Source organism: Heloderma suspectum, chromosome 12 (genome assembly GCF_057233095.1).
Source record: "Heloderma suspectum isolate Gila_16-S chromosome 12, 16-S_ref, whole genome shotgun sequence".
Lineage (NCBI taxonomy): Eukaryota > Metazoa > Chordata > Lepidosauria > Squamata > Helodermatidae > Heloderma > Heloderma suspectum.
In genome coordinates this window covers 6,420,597-6,441,335 of record NC_139469.1, presented here as the reverse complement: position 1 = coordinate 6,441,335, position 20,739 = coordinate 6,420,597, and the positions used below count along the sequence as shown (strand labels likewise).

The 20,739-nt window shown below is 47.0% G+C and overlaps 1 protein-coding gene across 5 annotated transcripts in view; it reads left to right on the top strand.

The window, feature by feature from the left end:
* Positions 1–20,527, top strand: part of TMEM184A (transmembrane protein 184A) — a 29,763-nt gene extending 9,236 nt beyond the window's left edge. For all 5 annotated transcript variants that reach the window (XM_084818214.1, XM_084818209.1, XM_084818210.1 and 2 more), the window contains 8 exons: positions 9,869–10,129; positions 12,157–12,322; positions 12,729–12,819; positions 12,964–13,039; positions 13,761–13,852; positions 15,457–15,626; positions 16,246–16,443; positions 17,844–20,527. In XM_084818214.1, the coding sequence (XP_084674340.1) occupies positions 9,869–10,129; positions 12,157–12,322; positions 12,729–12,819; positions 12,964–13,039; positions 13,761–13,852; positions 15,457–15,626; positions 16,246–16,443; positions 17,844–18,088 (1,299 nt within the window). In that variant the 3' untranslated portion in view covers positions 18,089–20,527. The remainder of the gene's footprint in view (positions 1–9,868; positions 10,130–12,156; positions 12,323–12,728; positions 12,820–12,963; positions 13,040–13,760; positions 13,853–15,456; positions 15,627–16,245; positions 16,444–17,843) is intronic.
* The last annotated feature ends 212 nt before the right edge of the window (positions 20,528–20,739 follow it).

Genomic DNA, 20,739 nt, shown 5'->3' with positions numbered 1-20,739 from the left:
GCGTAATTGCAGAGGGAAGAGGCTTACAAATTGATGGCTGGTATGAAAACAAAGCCGTACGAGCGTGTCTCTAACTTTTTGTCTGCAAAAGGCTGAAAGGGTGTGCTAGGAGTGTTCTGTCCTAGGTGTACTCTAAGACTGCAAAGCTATTGGGCAAGGGGAAAAATAGCCTAGGGGAGTGGCGGATGGTGGATGGGTTAACTACATCCCTTTCGCCTTTGCCAGCTTCTCCGTTGCAAATCCAGTCCCCATTTTCATGTAGCTTAGTGTACGTCGGGCTGAATGCTCAAGTTGGCTTGGAATATGATGGTAACTGAATCCATTTCCAGAAGGGTTGCCGTGTTAGTCTATTGCAGCATAAACAACTAAGAGTCTTGTGGTACCTTCAAGACCATCAACTTAATTCTGGCACAAGCTTTCGTGGACCATAATCCACTACAGCAGATGCATGGAGTCCTAAGTGCTGGGAAAGGCCTACAACAGAAGAGGCTCCTATTTAACAGTGCAAGCTAATGCACGTTTACTTGGAACTAAGTCCCATTCTGTTTGGTGGTGCTTACTTCTAGGAAAAGTGTGCTTAGGCTTGCAGCCTAAGGGTTCTCATCTTCCTGCTCAACTAGTTCCTGAGCCTCAGAATGTATCCCTGTAATATCCTTTAGGCCCAGAAGTTGCATCTTTGACCTTCAGAGGTTGCAGCAGTATGTACTTATACAATCACAGGTCACTTCCTTCTCAAAAGAATGCCCATGTTTTTGAAATTCGGCATGAAAAATGGCAAAATGTACGCCTAAAGCACTAAGCATGTGTAATGTTTCAGGTTTCTAAAACCAGGATGAGCAGGTTGCGGTCACCTCAGAGACAGACAAAGCTTTAACGGTATTGGCTTAACTTGAGATCATTTACCAAACATTCTAAAGAAAACATTTAACAGAACCACAAATATGAACAATCCCAACTTTAAGCCACAGTTTACAGTGAAGCATAGCACTGTTGCTGCGGGACCAGCAACAGTTTTTTGTCCCAGTTCCTTTACGGTGCAATCCTATGCATGTTCAGACAGAGAAAAGGCCTACAACCCCCAGCATTCCCCAGCTGTTGCCAGTCTCTGTTGTAGAGGTTCACTCTTCTTCTAGCTGCAGGCTGCTTCATCTGGTTCTTTCTGTTCTTCACCAAGCTGCTGGTTTGCCTGAGTTTCCTTCTCCGCTCTCCTCCTTCGCTCCCTTGCTGCCTCATTCTCTTCTTAGCCACCCACTGCCTTCTCTCTTTTAAACTGGCCTTCCCTCTCTCTTCCCTCCATCCCATGCCCCTCCCACTTTACTCAGCCCACTTTCTGAGGCCCTTAGAGACACCCATTACACACCTGCCCCCCCTCTGATGATCCATGCCCTCATGTATCCTGAATGGTGGAGGATCACACATGACTATACACCCAGGTAAATCAGAGATGCCATTATTTTCATCATCTGTGTGACCCGTCCCTAGTACATTACTGGATCATCCTCTTGGGGTGGAGAACCTTTCTTGGACCTCTCAGAACGCCTAAGAGTCTGCTGCAAGAGAACATTACACATGCTATTGTGGTAGTCAAATGCATGCAGATGGCAGCAAGAAGTCGGTGCCTGAATTATAAAGAGGAATGCAAGGGGGGGGGGTGGCTTCATGAAATCCACAGGCCCCACTCCCATTTTTAGCCAAATCATGGCACCCCTGATACTTTCTAAAAAAGGCATACTTGCATATAGAAAGGCAGGACATATATGTTGGAGGACTAAATACAATTCAACAGTAGCTGGCTGAAGGGATTCAATAGGTAAGGGCAGGCATCAAGGGTAGGTATGGCTGGCTTCCTAGTGCTCATGCCGCAGCACAGGCCCACTGAAAAGAGCCCCTTGAACATGGATGGGGAGGAGGGTGCTGTTGCGCTCTGTCCTGCTTGTGGGTTCCTGGTCGGCAGCTGGTTGGCCGCTGTGTGAACAGAATGCTGGTGTCAGGGTGGAAACTGAGCCGATAGAACCCCAGAGCAGTTCTGATTCAGAGGAGGATCAGCAATCCGTGGGAGAGGAGCCAGCTCATCCCTCACAGGCACAGCAGCTGGCAGAGATTCCTCCTGCCAGCATTCCTGAGATAGATAGTGACCCTGGCAGTGAGGGAGTGCAGGAGGGGGCTTGCTTGACGCAGACACAGGGAGCAACGAGCGATGGAGGGCGCGGAAAGGAGGCGTAGCGCCTGTTTGGCGCGCAAGCAACGGCTGCCTCCCGTGGACCCAAGGGAAAGAGGGAGGATCTCTCCCTAGCACATAAGTTCAGGGTCCTCAAGTGATTCTCCTTCAAATGGGGACAAACTGCCTACCCAGAGCATAGGCTACTCTGCTGTTCCTTGCTTAGTCGCTGGTGATTAGCATCTGAAAGTCATTAAGTTGTAAAAGGATTAAAGCCTTGAAAAGAATCCTTTCGTCTGTGTCTTGAGTTGGCTATTGGAGTGTACTGAAAGAGGCCGCTAGGGCGCTCCTGACAGCTGGTCTAGATGGACCCTTGGTCTGATCCAGCACAGCTCTTCTGATGCTCCTTCTCTTCCCCATTCCAGAGATGGGCAACTTCTGGCCCTTCAGATGTTGTGCCCTACAACTCCCATCATCCCTCATCATTAGCTACGCTTGCTTGGGCTGACGGGAGTTGTAGGTCAAAACATCTGAAGGCCCACGTTGCCCACTCCTATTGCATACCTTGCTTAAAAAGAGGTATCAAAAGTTGCTTCGATGAGGCAACGCACATTAGAAGCCAAGAAAAGCAGATTTATACCCGTGGAGCTTATTATCTTCATATAAGTTTTTAATCTACCTCACCCTTCCCAGACCTGGTGCCCTCCAGACAATTAGGACTTCAGCTGCCCTCAGTCCCAGGCAGCATGGCCAATGGTAAGGAATGCTGGGAACTGTCGTTCAAAACATCTGGAGGGCACCAGGTTGGGGAGCCAGCTTAGCCCTCCTCTTCCTTCCCAATATCTCACCAGATGGGTGAGCTTTATCATGTAAACAACTTTCCATACCTCATCCAACTGATCTGACATTCCTGGCTTCTCGGACTTTTTCCACTGCCTTGGCCAGCTTAATACTCGCTGCTGCTGCTGCCGCCACCGGTAAATTTACCTCCCTTCACATTTGCTATGTGAAGGGAAGCGAAAACACATTTTTAAGAGCAAAGGCAAGAATAAAACAATATTTTAACGCAATCAGCTGAACATACTTAAACGAGTATTCTTAAAGTTAAAATACCACCCAAACTTGGTAAATACCAAGATCGTTAAGGCTAAATTATTACCAAGAGGTAAACTGCTCCAAAACTAGCAAGATAGAAACCTTAACAGAACACTTTTAGTTGTTACCTATAGTTCACAGTTAAGGGTGACAGAGTACCTTATCAGAGACCTACAGCCCATTCTGAAAAATGAATCTACTCTCAGAGGCATAATAGGAGGTATCCCTATGCTAGTTTACAGGCAGACCCCTAATCTGAAACAATTGTTGACCAGGGACAAAACCTCATCACTGGACTCAGAGCAAGGCACCAGACCTTGCAATAACCCTAAATGTCAACTGTGCCCATTAATAAACACCAGGGATATGCGAATGGACACAATGGGGATATCCACCACAAACACACCTGCGCATCACTGAATGTTGTATATTCAGTCTCCTGCATCAAATGCCACTTGCATCACCCACGCAGGACTGTCTTTAAGACAAAGATTTAAGACAAAGACATCAAGCATGAGAACATCAGTAAGCCTCTTAGTGTACATTTCAGCCTTCTTGGACAGACCGTCATGGAATTCAGGGTGACGGTTCTAAATAAATTGAAATCAGGGACTCGCTTGGAAACTCAAAACTGCAGAACAAGAGGTAACAAAAATTTGATTGTATTGATCATGGACTCAATGGGAACTATGGTTTCTATACACACTGTAAAAACGTTTAGTGCATTTTGTGGTTTGTTACTGTCATTTTAAGAGAATCGAATGCTTGCTGCAGCTCTACCTGTTGAATTGTCTTTTCAGACTCAAAACCTCCAGTTCCACTTACAGCATCTGATGAAAACCCATGAAAACTCATGCAAATCTGAACAACTAAAACAGTTAGGCTATATGTGGGCTACACTGAATCCTTATATTTACTGGAGTACAAGTCACGCTCTTCCCAATCTACTGCAGATCACCCCGAGACGTACAAGTAGATCCCCATCTACCTTCTGCCCACCCCTGTTGTAATAGACTTACACCTGGCTTTTTCTTTTTCTGGTAATTGGTATTTCAGTTCCGAGGGGCCATCCCACATTGTTCCAGGGCTCAGTCATAAAGCAAACAAGGAAGAAGATAGCCGTTCCTTGGCACTTCCTTTCCCATGCCTTTCCGCTGTCTTTGCAGGCCAGTTAATGTTTACACCAGTGACTATGCCGTGGAGTACTGGATTGGCCCCAAAGACCATTTCCTTTGCCAGCTCCCCGATGGCTGTAGATGAGCCAGCCGGTGTTGACTAAACAGAACACAGAATCCCCGGGAGAGCCTGGTGGTCAGCTGATGGCTTGGTAATCTGAGCTTCTTCTGTGCCTCTTCTTCGTCTCTTTCCTTCCACAGCTGCAGGTGTTCCTGCGGGTGAACCCTGAGCTGCTGCCACCCAGGGGGACCACCCAACCTTCCACCCAGCTGCAGCTGCTCATCTGAGCTGTGAATTCCTCTGCCTTGTGCTTTCTCTCCCCCCACCCCTCACTGGGGCCAGCGAGAGGAGTATTTTTAGACACTGGTGTATTTGTCGGCTTAACACACCTGGAGCTCTTCTCTAGCAAAGTGTGAAACATGTTTGTTGCCGTGGGAAGGGGAACAGAGGCTAACCCGATAGGCTACCAGAAGCAGGAAAAATGGAAAATGCCGGTACCCACATTGATCGCTGGTTCCTCTAATAATGCCTGGTTCAGCCATAAATCGGGAAGTTCACGAGGACTTTTAACTTGAGCTTAGCTCCAGAAGGATTTAAGCTGGCTAAGTCTGGCTTGTTACAGCTGGGAGTTTTGATTGGTTTTAATCGGTAGATGAATGACCAAAAGCTTCAGTTCAGCTGTTTTGAACATGTGGCCTTCTGGATGTTGTTGGACTCCAACTCCCAGCAGCCCCAGCAGGCATGGCCAGCAGTCAGGGCTAGTGCAAATTGAAGCACAAGAACATCTAGAGGACCAGAGATTGCCCACCCTGTCTCTCGCATGATGCTTGAAGGCAAACATTTTAACTGATGGGGCGGGAAGTGAAGGGCGTGCTTGTTTTGGCTGGAGTATGTTAACTCTGATGGCGAATGACGGGGGGGGGGAATATTGCAGACGGCCTTTTTCTTCTGAAAATGAGTGGTACTTTTGTTTATGACATGGGAAGTTCTCTCAGTATCTCAGAGGCGCCTGTGCTGAGGGGCCTGGCAGAAAGTCAGTTTAGCTAAATATCAATCTAAGTCCGTTAACAATTGCAGGAGCACTGGAAGTTGATGGGTGTTGTAATCTGACAAGTCTGTAGGGCACCAGGTTGCCTCTCCCATACTGAGCTAGATAAATCAGCAGCCTGACTGCGTGCAAAGGCAGGTTCCTATATTTATGTTTCGGGTAACGGAGCATCACCAAAAGATGATAAAATAGAGGCTGGGCCCAGCATATAGGGAGTGCCGCAAGTGAACAGGCTGGAGCATATGGAATGACTAACGAAGAATGCACAGCCCCTGCCCACATTCTGCAGGACAGAAACCACTTCAGTCATGTGGAATCTACACCTTTGGATGGCTGCAGTGCATTCAACCTCGGACTGCCTTTGAAAATGGCCTGGGGACTTTAGTCCAAAATACGGCAGTGAGATGGTTAATGGGGACTGGCCGATTTCATCATATTATGCCCGTGCTTTATGAGCTCCACTGGCTGCCAGACTGTTTCTGGGCCCAATTCAAAGTGTCCTAAATGGTGTGGGTCCAGGTTACCTGAAGGAACATCTCCCATATTTGGCTCCCCGGACATGAAGATCATTGCTGGAGGCCCTCCCCCAGGTGCTGCCACCAAGTGAAGCAAGGTGGGTGGCTACAAGAGGACACCTGGTGAGCTTCTCTGGGGAGGCCATTCCACAAATGAGAATGGTCTCGTTGAGCGAAGGGCTGGATGCGCCTGATCTCATCTGATCTCGGAAGCTAAGCAGGGTCAGCCCTGGTGAGTACTTGGATGGGAGACCGCCTGGGAATCAGGCTTCCTGCACTGAGCAGGGGGTTGGACTCGATGGTCTTGTAGGCCCCTTCCCACCCTACAATTCTATGACTTCTATGATTCTATGACTTCCCCAGAGAAGTTCACCTGGCACCTGCCTTATGGTCTTTCCTGCACCAGGTGAAGACCTTTTTATTCTCCCAGGCATTTGAAGAACTGTTCTTAGGGCTTTTAGTGCTTTATTCTGCTGCTGGTTTTAATTTGGTTTTATGTGCCAGAATGGCTTTATTATTTGCTGCTGGTTTTATCTTGGCTTTATTCTGTGCTGTTTTCATTTTTTGCTTTTGTTTTCAAAGTTTGTATTTTCTGCTTGTAATGTATTGTACACTGCCCAGAAAACTCCCAGTATTGGGCGGGTTAAAGTACCACAAATACATAAATCAGTAAATAAGATTTAATTCTTTGTCTGCTGACTCTATGCATTCATTTACTCTGGGGTCTGCGATAGCCTCTCCTGCCTTGGCTTTCTGCAGCTGGCTGTGTTGGGAAAATGAATTATTTTTATCACACATTATTTATACAGCGGCATCTGTGTATGCAGTGTCTTGGAGTGGAAGGCAAGAATAGATGCGTCCCTGCCCCACTCAGCAGGAGTAAAAAGGTTTTGCATGCAGCTCATTGCCCTGTTGATCTCTGAGATTGTCCTGATGGCTGAACTAGATTGTGCTTTTTCTTAAAGAATTAAATAATGGTTGCACCTTTTTGGCCTTGCGTCTTCCTAATTTGGGGCTTAGCCACATCTCATCACTTGTCTTTTGCCTCAGAGTCATCATGATTGATCTCTTAAGAAGAGAGAGGGTGGTGGTGGGATCCTCAGTGGGTTGGGGAAGCTTTACTTCCAGATTTTATTGGAGGCTTTACCATCTAAACTAGACAATGGATGGGCAGGAGAGACAAAGGGCTTCTTCACATGGAGCTTTTCTCCTGCTTTTGAGACTAATCACTCACATAAGTTTGTAGGCCCGTTTCATGACGTCATCAACCTCCAGGGCACATCCAGAGGTATTTCCCTGTCATCCCATTTTTAAAAGATCCAGAGAAAATGAGGTATCAAAAAATCTCAGGAATGTTGCGCTATTAAAACAGCCACTAGATGGCACTGTTTCATCGCGTTCTATGGAACCTTGAAAATTAAACGCTTCCCCTCTCAGCAATCACATGGTGGGAGCCTGCTGTAAATGCAGGAAGGCCCCACGATGGGAGGACTGGGGATTTTTTCTTTAATGTGAAGATAGCCAAAGCTAGGGTGGAAGAAATATAGGCAAAAGCAGTTTTCTTTTTCTAAAAATAATTGGTTTTGCTATACACTCCTATGCATGTCTATGGGAAAGTCAGCCCCACTGAGTTCAGCAGGACTTAATCCCAGGTAAGTGCGTGTAGTCTCCATCCCCAGCCTCATGTCCTCCAGATGTGTTGGACTGCAACTCCCATCATTCCCAGGCTGTGAGCTATGGGAGTTGCAGTTCACCACATCTGGAGGGTGGTGTGTGTAGGATTGCAGACTCAATCCCTCAATAGATCTGGTTGTGCTTTTCACTGACTAGCTATAGAAGGCTATTCTATTGCAAAGTTTTCTTGAAAGAAGCAATACCAGGTAGGGATGTCGGAAAAATCCGCAAAGGATTCAAATGCCCCTGTAGCTCTTTCCAAGTTGTGTGGATTCCACGGACATGTGGACTGGTTTTTTTACTTTGGGGGGAAGGAATTTGTATTAATGTGTATTAGTGCAAGTGCGAATTTAGTGTGCAAGTGGACTGAAATTTTCGTACATCCCTAAAAAAGCTCCGATTCCGTCAATGAATGGACAATGGAATGGAAGATGTTTGACAATCCACAAAACACAGACAGAATCCATTTTGCAAAATCCGTACATCCCTAGCACCAGGGACATGGTCAGAAAATGGGAAACATCTATTCCTGGTAAATAGTGACAGTGGGTCTATATGGCTCAGAAGGCAGGTAGAAGGGTAGTCCTCTCTCTCTTATGGGGAGCAGTACAGCAAGACGCACATGAAATACAAACAGTGGTTGGTTTGCTGCTTGTTCTTTACAAGTCAATAGGTAAAAGCCAACGTAAGTCCTACTTAGAGTAGACCCACTGAAATGAATGAGTTATGTTAGTCATGACTATCTTAAGTCCCACTCATTTCAATTGGTCTATTCTAAGTAGGACCTATGTTGTATTTTATCCGATATACATGCAAAATGGATTTCGCTTTGCATAAAACATGGGCCACACAGAACTGTGTTGGAGACCAGATCTGGGCCACAGGCTGACATTTGCCTTCTGTTGCTTTAGGTTCACCTCCCCAAATCCAGTGCCATCCAGATGGGTTGGGCCACAACTCCCATCTTCCCCAGCCAGCATGGTCTTTATTGGACCCTCTAGTGTCTTTATTTCTTCCCTCATTTTAAGTCTCAGAATAGAAGTTCAGAGAAATGTAAGGAATGAGCATCTAAAGCTGGAATATCGGTTGTCTGGGGGCCTCTCACTATGAGCTCACCCTAAAAATACAAGTATATTATTAGGCTGATGCTGGGAATGAGACGTCTGGCATATACTGGTTATTCCTGTCAGTTGCTGCTTTTGATGGCAAATTCTTGAGACCTTTATTCCGTTGCCTTGTTGGTTGGTTTGGATTGAGCAAACAAAAAGTTGAGGAGCTCCAACAACAGGGAAGGTGCAAGACGCGAGGCTGAGTAGGCGCCGCGCTGTTACTTAAGAAATTCCTGACATCTGTTGGCTGTCTTCAACGGACGAATCTCAGAAATCGATGGGGCAAGTAGAGAAAGTGAACCAATTACATCTGACACAAAAGAAGCAGGACTCATTTTAACCAGTACTTAGGAGATGTAATTGTGTCTGCCAAAATTGAACAAGCAAATTCCTTGTTTCAATAGAATGGCTTTGCTACGGTGGTCGGGGGACGTGTCGCCCTCCAGATGTTGTTGGGCTGCAGAGCGCACCAAGACCAGAAGCTCCAATCCCTGCAAATCTTTTTTCAGCCCCTGCCCTGGCTTTTCTGCTTTTTGAGGTTTCACTAGGCATGGCTTACATACTTGGTAGTATGTTTTTTGTAACCTTAAGGACTAGAATTATATTTAAAATCCTGCCCCCCCCAATGATCAAGCCGCAATTCCTAGGAAGGTGACTTGTCCACCTAGTATCCGCTTCCTGCGCTAGTATGGAATTGCAGAATAAAATCAGTGCGGTATAGCGGTTAGAGTGTTGGACTAAGCCAGGGAGATCCTCACTCAGCCATGAAGTTCACTGGATGCCTTTGGGTCAATCACTGTCTCTGTCTTTCTGTGTCTCTTTCTCCCTCAAGCCTACTTCGTAGGCGGTGGTGGTACTGGTGGGGAAGTCATGTATTGCAATCTCACCTCGCCGGAGGGAATAGGGTGAAATAAAAGATGGATCAAAGAAGAGCAAGGAAGTTACACAAAGCCCTGGCTGTTTTCACCTGCTTGCTTTGCCTGCCTTCTCCATTTCATAGGCTGCCTTTTCTCTTTCCTCGCTGTACCTTCCTGTGACTCTCCTCCCCTGATATATTCACCTTTGGTCTCTCTCTCTCTTTCTTCTCTGGTAGATGAACAGTTCTACGAACTTCAACCAGTCCTCTCCCACCGCGGGAGAGCTCCTGGCGACCAGCATGGCTCCTACAGCCTTGCAGTTGGATTTCTTCCTTCCAGCCCTGGACTCCAGCCAATTAATAGTGGCTGATGGATCCCCACTGAGAGCCGACCAGAACCGCTCACAGGATAACCAGCACCTCTTCTTGACCACTTCGGCAGCGAAGGTCATCTCTGGCCTCTTTGTGTGGGCTGCTCTGTTCATCACTTGCCACCAGGTAGGTGGGAAAGCCCCATCAGCCTGCCTTCCTCAACTTGGTCACCCTCCAGATGGGTTGGACTACAACTCTCATCATCACTTGCCAGCATGGCCATTGGCCGTTTCATAAAGACAGTAGGAGCTACATCAATTTTGCCTTGATTTTGTAAGGGAGACACCATTGGCCATGCTGGCTGGGGAATGATAGGCATTGTTGTCCAATCCATCTGGAGGGCCACCAGATTGGGGAAGGCTGCCACAGGCCATCGCAGTGCTAAGAAAGAGACAGGATTTTTTCAGAGGGTTCAGATTCTGTAGAGACTTGCTTCCTATGTTTCAGATCTCAACAGATATGTTGCTGTTCTACAGAACTGCTTCTTTCCGCTGGCACCTTTACAAAACCTGAGCAAAATCTACCTAGCTCCTGCCGGCTTTATGAAACTTGGATTGCCGTATGCGTTTAAAAAGCTTGCCTACACTTTCACTTATAAAGAAAAGAGGGGAGAAAATTGTTTTCAAGTTGTCGGAAATAATGATCCCAGATTTTAACGGGATTGCTTATTATTTGTAATTATTATGATATTCTGATTATATTTTACAATGATTATAATACATACCAAGGCAACTTTTCAGGTTTATTTAGGGCTACGTCCCACTGAGTTCAATGGGATCTGCTCCCAAGTAAGCACGCAGAGGATGGCAGTTGGAGGGTGTCAACGCCAGCGTGTTCTAGCCCATTAGCAAGAGATTATTATCAGATTGGACCTTGTCCTTTTGTGTTCCTCTTGTGCTGCTCTCTAGGTGTTTTCTTTCCTCATTTCTCTCCTCCTCTAGGAGTGAATTAGCCCTCCCTTTCCATCAACATGGAGCTTATTTTTCCCCTCACCCCTTTCAATATTTTTTTTACATGTTTTGCTCTATTAAGATTCCAGAGTGGTGTAGTGGTCAGAGTGTTGGACTACATCTGGGGAGAGACACAGGTTCAAAGCCCCACTTGGCCGTGAAGCTCCTTCTGTCTTGGCCTTCCTCAACAAGGTGGCCTCTGGATGTGTTGGGTTACAACTCCCATCATCCCCAGCCACCATGGCCAATGATATGATAGAAGTTGTTATCCAACACATCTGGAGAGTACCAGGCTGGGAGGGAAAACCTGCTCTGTCTTGTGTTGCTGTTGTTTGGTCTATATTTTGTGGCGTAAGCATAGAAGAATTGCCCTGGATGGGACCGAGAAGACATCTAAATTTTTAAATTTAAAGCTATGTTTAGGCTGCCTTTAAGGAGAGAACCCTCCAAAGGCAGTGTACAAGACAAAAGATAATAATACAAAAGTATACGAATAGGCAACACATATACAGCAAATCACTATAAAATCAGATAACAGCAATAAAACCTTCAGCCCACAGAGTATAAGAAGGCCCACGAAAACAAGTGGGTCTTCAGAGCCTTCCTGAAGACTTGCAAAGAAGCAGCCTGATGAAACCCTGATGGAAGCTGATTCCAGCGGTGCGGGGCCACCACTGAGAAGCCCCCCTCCCTTGTACTCATCAGCCTAACTGCCCTTGCAGTGGGCAAGTGAGAAGGATGCCTGTAGATGACCTCAGAGTGTGGGCAGGCTAGTATGGGAGAAAGTGGTCCTTCGGGTTCAGAAACACACCTAATGCATCTAAAAGCATCTAATGACCAGCATACTATTTTCAGCAGATGATTCTGTGTAGTTTTACAAGCAGAACATAAAGACAAGAGCTCTTTTTTCCCCCCACCACGTCCCCAGCATCTGCCATTCCAAGGTAGGCCGCTCCTGATCATGAAGATTCCATTTAATGGCCAACAGCCAATAGTCATGATTGGATCCATCCTCCCTGAATTTGCCCAACCCTTTTGGGGAGAAACGTATTATAAAACTAGAAAGTGTAGACACATCCACAGATCCTTGCCTGCTTTGTGTGTTTCTCTCCAGTGGGTGCTGTATCTGTTTTTCACAGCATTGTTGGGTGTTGTCTCTCTCTCTCTCTTTCTCTCTCTCTTTTTCTCTCTATCTTCTCCCAGATCTTCTTGCACCTGAAAAATTACACCATCCCCAATGAGCAGCGCTACATCATCCGGATCCTTTTCATTGTGCCCATCTATGCCTTTGACTCCTGGCTCAGCCTCTTGCTGATCGGCAGCCACCAATATTATGTTTACTTCGACTCTGTGCGTGACTGCTACGAAGGTGAGGTGGGTTTCGTGGTTTGGCCAGGCGAATTCTGCGCACAAAGGGGCATTCTGTTCCAGGCCAATCGACCCGTTGCCACAAGTACCCCAGTTCAACTGGCAAAATAATGACACATGTACTGATCCAGAACGGCCCGTACATTTTGCGGTGGTTGGATTTCCTTTGCAGTAATCATGGAACTAGTGGCCCTTCTACCTCCTGAGCACCACTCCCCAAACGTTGCGCTGGCCACAGTGAGGCTTGTGTGCAGGCGTCGAGAGACTGAATATACAGAAGAGCCGATTTCTCATTGTTTCACTTAGTTTGCACAGTATGCGACTTCCGCAGTCTTCTGTTGCATGGAGTGCACTTTTGCTATCGCCCTTCTGCAAGCCCATCTTTTTCTCTCGCTTCTTTCTGGCAGCGTTTGTGATCTACAGCTTCTTGAGCCTTTGCTTCGAGTATCTCGGTGGGGAGAGCACCATCATGGCCGAGATCCGAGGGAAGCCCATTGTGTAAGTGGACAATATTCGGTTGCTTACATTGACATCTTTCCTATCCCACCTTGGTTGACAATGTCCCGCCTTAGGCTCCCACGCCACAAAACATCCGGCTAGGGGTCTGCGTTGACGGGTGGTCGTTCCCTCCTCTTGTTCTAGGTCAAGTTGCCTCTATGGAACGTGCTGCCTGCAAGGCATGTCTTATTCCATCGGGTTCCTCAGATTTTGCAAGCAGGTGAGTAGCACTGGAGCATAACAGTATGGTACAGAGAGAAGAGAGAGATGGCACCTGTAGCTGCAACGGGTCATTTTTATCTCATACGTGTATAATTCCTTCCAGACAGGTAGCTGTTGCAGTAAATGCAAAACTATTTTCTTTTCATTTTATTTATTAGGAATACTTGTATACGTCTTCCTCCCTTGTTTCATTTATATCCTGCCTTTTTCCTTCTTGTGAGGAACCCAAGGTGGCTTACATAGTCGTCCTCTCCATTTTATCCTCACAACAACCTTGTGAGGCTGGTTAGGGTGAGAGTCAGTGACAGGCCCAAAGTCACCCAGTGACTTCCTGGCTGAGTGGGGACTAGAACCTGGATCCAGTCCAACATTCTCACTACACCACACTGGCTCGTCTTATATATTACTAGTGCAGTAAAATCTCTAAGCGGTTTACATACATTTTTTTTAAAAAAAATAACAGTTTAAAAAGACATCTGTAAAGCAACTTTAATTGCAAGCTACTTACGGAGCCAATCAGGACTGAATGTTTATCTATCTTTCTATCTATCTGCTCCTGCTCATGCCATCTCTCTCAAAAGTGAAGTATGGGATGGGAACTTCTCTGACAAGGAACTTTGGAGAGGGGGTATACAAAGGAAGGAGATGGGGGAAGCATGCGACTGTAACAGTTTCGCTACTTTATAAGGCTCTGCCCTTTTTTGTTCCGTCTCCTCTAGGCGACACTGCAGTTCTGTATTGTGAAACCCCTTATGGCCATCATTACCATCATCCTGCAAGCTTTCGGGAAATATAATGACGGCGACTTCAAGTGAGAACGTTAATGGCGGAAGGAGAGTGGGATGGAGACGGTTTGGGCAAATGTTGGCACACGGCCAGTCCTATGTGAACTTTTAGGACAGGGCTAGGGAACCTGTTTGACTGCAACTCCCATCATCCATGAAAGCCATGCTGGCTGGGGTGGATGGGAGTTGGAGTCCAACAACATCTGGAGGGCCACAGCTTCCCCATCCCTGTTTTATGGGCATAGGTGGGGTGGGATTCCCCCCCCCCCAGTTGTGATTGTAAAATGCATTGGGGCGGGTTTCCCTTTGGGGAGAAGAAAACCTCGAGGCAGTTTACAACAAGATAGATAAAAAGGTGCCAGAATGCACAAAAATAATCCTTTTTAAAACCAGCCCAGCAGTCTAAAAGGAAGCATAAAGATAAACCCACTTTTACTAGGCAATCTGCCAAAAAGTTAAAAAAGAAAGGAATTATTAAAATTGGTAGAGAGGAATGAGTGACTGCAAACTTATTTAGCATTTTGAATGGTCTGATTAATTGATTGAACCTACTTATATACTACTTGATAGTGTAAGATCTCTAAGGGCACAATCTCTTCTACAAGACGTACTGATGGCTGCCAATTTGGATGGCTTTAAAAGGGGATTAGACAAACTCCTGGACTGCAATCAATGGCTACTAGTCCAGTTGGCTCTGTGCTACCTCCAGGATCAGAGGCAGCATGTCTATGTACACCAGTTGCTGGGGGACATGGGCGGGAGAGTGCTGTTGTGTCCTGCTTATGGGTTTCCCATGGGCAGCTGGCTGGCCACTGTGTGAACAGAATGCTGGACTAGATGGACCCTTGGTCTGATCCAGCGGGGCTCTTCTCATGTTCTTAAGCATGCTTAGGCAGAAAAAAATCCTACACCTCCCAGCATTCCCCAGCCAGCACAGGATTGCACCTAGGGATGTATGAACCCCCCACTGTCTAGTCTGGGGGGCGGGGGTATCCATTGTGGGACAATTTGGGTTGCTTGGGGCCCTGCAGGGTCCTCTGGAGCCCTGCCGCATCTGCCGGCAGCTTTTTACGGCTGTATTTAGGTCAAAGTAAGTGCTTTACGGCTGTAAATAGCATACAATACGCAATTTACGGCTGTAACTTTCCCGCGCTGAGCTAATGGCAACTGACATTAGCATATCACATTTTATAATAAGCAGGAGAGCCACCCCACGGGAACTCCTCCAGACCTGGAGGAGAGTGCAGCTGATCTGCCGCGGGCTCAGGAGGTCAGATTCTTTGGAATCTGTCCTCATTTGAGTCTGCGGTGGATTTCTCCAGCATCCCTAAGTGCACCCTGAGATGTCTAAACCTAGGTCAAGCTACAGGTCCATCCAGCCCGGTCTGCTGTGACTGATAGAGGCTCTGCAGGCTCTAAGGCAAAGAAGGATCTTTGCCATCACCTGCTCTTTCTAACTGGAGCTGGGGATTGAACAGGGGACCTCCTGCATTCAAAGCGTATGCTCTATGCCTGAGCTATGGTCTCCCCCTCAATGAGTGTTGGCAATTTCCTGAGTGAATCTGAGCATGGTTACTCTTCAGTCATGACTGATACTTCTTGCGTTTCCCTTTAACTCTTTGCTTCCCAGCATCCATAGTGGCTACCTCTATATCACCATCATCTACAACTTCTCCGTCAGCCTGGCCCTCTACGCCCTGTTCCTCTTCTACTTTGCCACCATGGAGCTCTTGCGCCCCTTTGAACCGGTCCTTAAATTTCTCACCATCAAGGCAGTCATCTTCCTCTCCTTCTGGCAAGGTGGGTTTCCTCTGCTTTTCCATTTCCTAGAGCAGAAGCATCTCTTGTCTTCCATCCACACGCATATGGAGAAGGGGCGGTGTGGTGCAGCAGACCTGGGAGACCAAGGTTCAATTCCCCACTAAGCCATGAAGCTCGTTGTGTGAGCTTGGGCCAGTCACCATCACTTGCCCTAGCCTACCTCGCAAAGTTGTTGTGAGGTTGCCCACAGAACAACAAAGTTGCCCACCCAGTTCATCCTGCCCACCCAGGATGAACTGGGTAGGTAGAAGAATCATGTTCTTCTGCGCTTCCTGGAAGAGCAGCAGGGTAAGAAATTAAATGCATGATTGAATAAGTGTAATTCTGTCTTATTTCGATGTTCAGGCTGTGAGTATTGTTGCTTGTGTGGCCAAAACAGCAGCACCTCACACAAGAGGAAGATACCAGCAGGTCTGGGGAAACCCTGTGGTTTGCAGACGTACAAAAACACCCCCCAAAAAACCTTTAGAAGAAAGATTCTTGGGAGGGGAATCTTCAAGCAGTCCAGTGAGGACTGAACATGCCCAGTGGCCAAGAAATGGCAAGTGACCCAACATATGCATTGGTGATAACTTTATGATCTGTTCCCTTGGTGCAGGGATGCTGCTGGCAATCCTGGAGAAATGTGGGGTAATCCCGGAGGTTCAGATCATTGACGGGAAGGCAGTGGGAGCCGGGACGGTAGCTGCTGGCTACCAGAACTTCATCATCTGCATTGAAATGCTCTTTGCTTCCATTGCCCTTCGGTATGCTTTTACCTGCCAGGTGTACAGGGAGAAAAAGGAAAACGCAACAGGTACCTGTTTAAAACTATCTCGTGTTCCTTGGGTAGGATTGTCTGAACGGACACATATTCCAGGCTGGATTCACAGATTTTTTGTTCTACCCTTATATGGTCATTCACATGTGCAAGTAATCACTTGAAGCTAGTAATCTAGCAATGAACTTGTTTGTGTGAACTAGCCCCTGTCGTTATATCACAGGTGGGTTGAGCCTCTCTCAGCCCAAGGGCCAAATTCCATTTTCTTGTTCCAGTGGTGGGCAGAGCAAAAGCTCAGGGCCAAAAATATCGGCGCCAATTTGAAAAAGCTGAAAGCCTCTCGTAAGGCTTAGGCCAGGTCTACACCTTGTGTCATATCATTACAATCTCATCATGGTACCACTATATCCCCCTTGTGCATTTATACCTTGTAGGACACACAATGACATTTGTTGCGGTATATGTGGAATAAAAGGCAGGAAATAACACTGCGAAAGCAGTATACTGGATGTGTAATGTGCCCCAATAGTTATCAGTGCACTTCAATACCGCTATAAAGCAGTAGTGTAGATCTAGCCTTAGTAAGAGCTCTGAGTGAAAAAATTTTGGTACTTGGCCCTGCCCCTTTGGCCTTTGGCTCTGCCCACCACTGGAATGCAGCCCCCGAGAGCGCAGAAACAAAATTCAGCTCTTGGGATGAAAGAGGTTCCACATTTATTATTAAATTGGAGATTACACATCCCCAGCTGATAGGATAAAGGTGGAGATGTAATCTCCAATTGATTACAAAATGGCAGGGGAGAGATGAGCTGAAGCAGGGCCAAAGTAACGTAGGACCAGATAATGGTAAAAAGCTTACAGTCTTACTTTAAAATGCGTTGGACTACATCAGGGGTGGGAAACCTATGGCCCCTGCTGTCCGCCGATATATGGGTCAAAAAGAGGTCACAATGGCCGCCATGGATGCTATAATATATTGTATATAATTGCGCCTGGAGTGGCTGGATATATAATTGCATCCGGAGTGGCCACTGTGACCCCTTTTTGACCCTTTAAGTTATCCATAGCTACTATGGAGCATGAAAAGGGTCAAAACTAGCTTGCGAATAAGCCAATTTTGACCCTTTGGTGCTCTGTAGTTGCTCCAGATGCTATTAAAACAATAAAATCTGTTGCCATGGGGCGGGTGGGTCCAGGGGCAAAAATGGCCCCCAGACCTCCCAAAGTAGCCCATCCCTGGGCTACATGGAGGACCTGGTAGTCAAAAAGTAGGACATAAACAGACACATAGCCCTTCTTTTTAAGGTCCACAGAGATGAGCTCCCTCTGTTTATTGGGAGTCTTTTTTTGCCCCTTCCTTAGAAAGACATTAAAATGTTTTGTCCCATCTCTCCACCCTCAACTCCCCATCTCATATCTCCTCCTCCTGCTTCCAGCAAACCTTGCCCCAATGCAGAGCATCTCGAGTGGGCTGAAGGAAACCATGAGTCCTCAGGATATTGTCCAAGATGCCATACACAACTTCTCCCCGGCGTACCAGCATTACACACAGCAGTCCATGCAGGAGGCCAGCGGGCCTGGACAAAATGGGCACGTGGTACCCAAAGGAGATGGCCAACATGGCAAGAGGAGCAAAAACATTGAGAAGAGGGTGTTGATCATCTCTGATGATGAGTTATAAGATGCACCTTGAGGGAGGAGGAACGGTGTCATCATTGTTTTTTTTAAGGAAAACCTCCTTGCCTCCCTCCAGCTCAGCTGCATACAGAATTGGACCATGTTGGGTGGACTCGCTGATGGAGAAACCAAGATGTCCACCACTTGTTCTGTTAGTTGGCTGTTGTCTCAAGAAGGATCAAATCCTTGGAGACCAGTTTCTCAAACCTATCCAGGCCTTGGCTTTCCTGGGTTTAAAGCTACATCCATTACAAGAGCCATTTCCTCCTGCTTTGGGGATGTGCAGTGAGGGCAAAGATGGCCAGTTGCTCCGGAGAGTTCCGAGCGGTACCATGAGACTGCTTTTAGAACATCTCAGGACTCTGGGCAGCATTTTGTGATAGGGCTTCTCTGAGCCCAAATTAGGGGGGTGAGGTGGAGAATCTCTGTTGCTTTGTAGGAACAGGGAACCAAGCAAGCAGGAGAGTAGACAAGGTGTATAGTTCTTCAGGGTGCAATTCTATGCATGCTGGCTGGTGAATGCTGGGAGTTGTAGGACTTTTTTCTCTTTGAACATGCATAGGATTGCACCCTAATTGAATTAAAACAATGGCCCCAGTCCAGCAAGTGTCACAGTTCAGTCCTGTTGAAAGTACTGAAACTAACAGCAATCCTATTGTTTTCAGTGGAACTTAATGCCCCTGTTTCTGGGTCTGTCACAATAGATTGGGAATTAATTGGTAGGAATAATGGGATTAAAATGGAGACCTGTCCTGGTAAGTGGTTTTTTTGGTGAAACTCACAGATCAGAAATGTTGGCCCTGTACCTGGGGCGAACTCGAAACTGTCTCCAGGAGCGGAAAGCTGAAACGGTTTGCCCACACAGTAGAAATAAAGGCCTCTGAGGGATGTACACAGAAATCTCTGCTACTTCGAAAACGTTCCTAAGCCAGTTTGGTTCTCACACCTGACATCATGGTAATTCCACGCATAGCATGGGACACTGGAAGCTGTGCCTCTTCCCCTGCTCTGAGACGAATGATCATTTTGAGATGCAGGCCGTAGGAGCGTCGTTGTATGCATGTACGCAACCGATCCCAGACATTCTTTAAGCCCCCTTCTCAAGGGAGTGCTTGGTGGCCACTGGGCATACACATAGATCATACAGTCATAGGTCATAGAAGAGTAGGGTTGGAAGGGTCCTACAAGACCATCTAGTCCAACCTCCTGCTCAATGCAGGAATCCAAGTCAAAGCATCCCAGACAGATGGCTGTCCAGACTCATCTTGAATGCCTCCAGTGTGGGAGAGCCCACCACCTCCCTAGGTCATTGGTTCCATGGTTGCATTGCTCTAACAGTCAGGACGTCTGTCCTGATGTTCAGCCGGAATCTGGCATCCTGTAACTCGAGCCCATGATTCTGTGTCCTGCGCTCTGGGATGATGGAGAAGAGATCCTGGCCTTCCTCCCTGGGACAACCTTTCGAGTACTTGAAGAGCGCTATCCTATCTCCCCTCAGTCTTCTCTTCTCAAGGCTCAATATGCCCAGTTCTTTCCGTCTCTCTTCATGGGGCTTTGTTTCCAGTCCCCTGATCATCCTCATTGCCCTCCTCTGAACCCTCTCCAGTTTGTCTGCATCCTTCGGCTCTGTGCTCCCATGCCATGCTATGCTGTGCACATGGGATGGAGGGCAGACACTCCATCATGGCTACAGAGTAGGCAAGTGTGTGAACTGCCCCGATATCAACCAGATATGCTTGTGACACTGAAGGGCCAACTCTGGCACTACATGAACAGTGTGGAAGCTGCTGCCATGTGACTCCTTCCCACACCACAAGGTGGCAGCATCAACCCCCGGAGGGAGTCGATATAATACAGGCTCTTTCTATGCGTACTGCCCCGTTTCCTCAAACCGCCCCTGTCAGAATGGGCCCTTTTAATGGTGCAGTGCCTCTGCGGTGAAGATTGCAGGTTAGCAAAACGGAAGGTGGTCCATTCTGTAACTGCGGCCCTCCAACTCCCATCTGTCGCAGACAGCATGTTCAGGGGTGATAGGAGTTGTAGTCACAGCCTCTGCTCTAACCTAAGCAAGACCAGGAATCCCTTCGGCTGTAATGAACAGGTTGTGTGGAAAGCAGCCAACTATGGTGAAACGCTATGTGAGAAAAGTGTCTCCGCTTTTTCCTAGAAATTAACTGGAGAACTTCTGTCCCAGTGATCATCGGGCTTTGTTTGTTTTTACTGGACACTGAGGCTTGCTGTAAAGGGGTCTGCATCTGCTTGGAAGAGCACAACTTTTCTGTGGTGTGATAAATGTATGTAATAATTTCTGCTTTGGACGCGCCGTCATTTTACCGAGAGGAGGTGACAGCTGGGAGGATAAAAAGTGTAAATTTGTAAAATTTGAAATTTAGATTATTTATATAAAAAAACCTTTTCTAATAAAATGAGAATTTTCCATTGCGGTCTTGTCCTGTCAGAATCACTGCTAGAATAGCCACCCACCAAGGGATCAAACCTTACCACCTTATTCAGTTACTGCGGGAGGCATCTTTATAGTTGTCACTTTACAGGTAGGGAACTGAGGCTGGCAGCATCATTTCCTGGTTTGTGGGTAAATAAGAGTTGGCTAAGTCAGACTGAGGCCCATTTAAAAGCTTAACATTTCATTTTTTG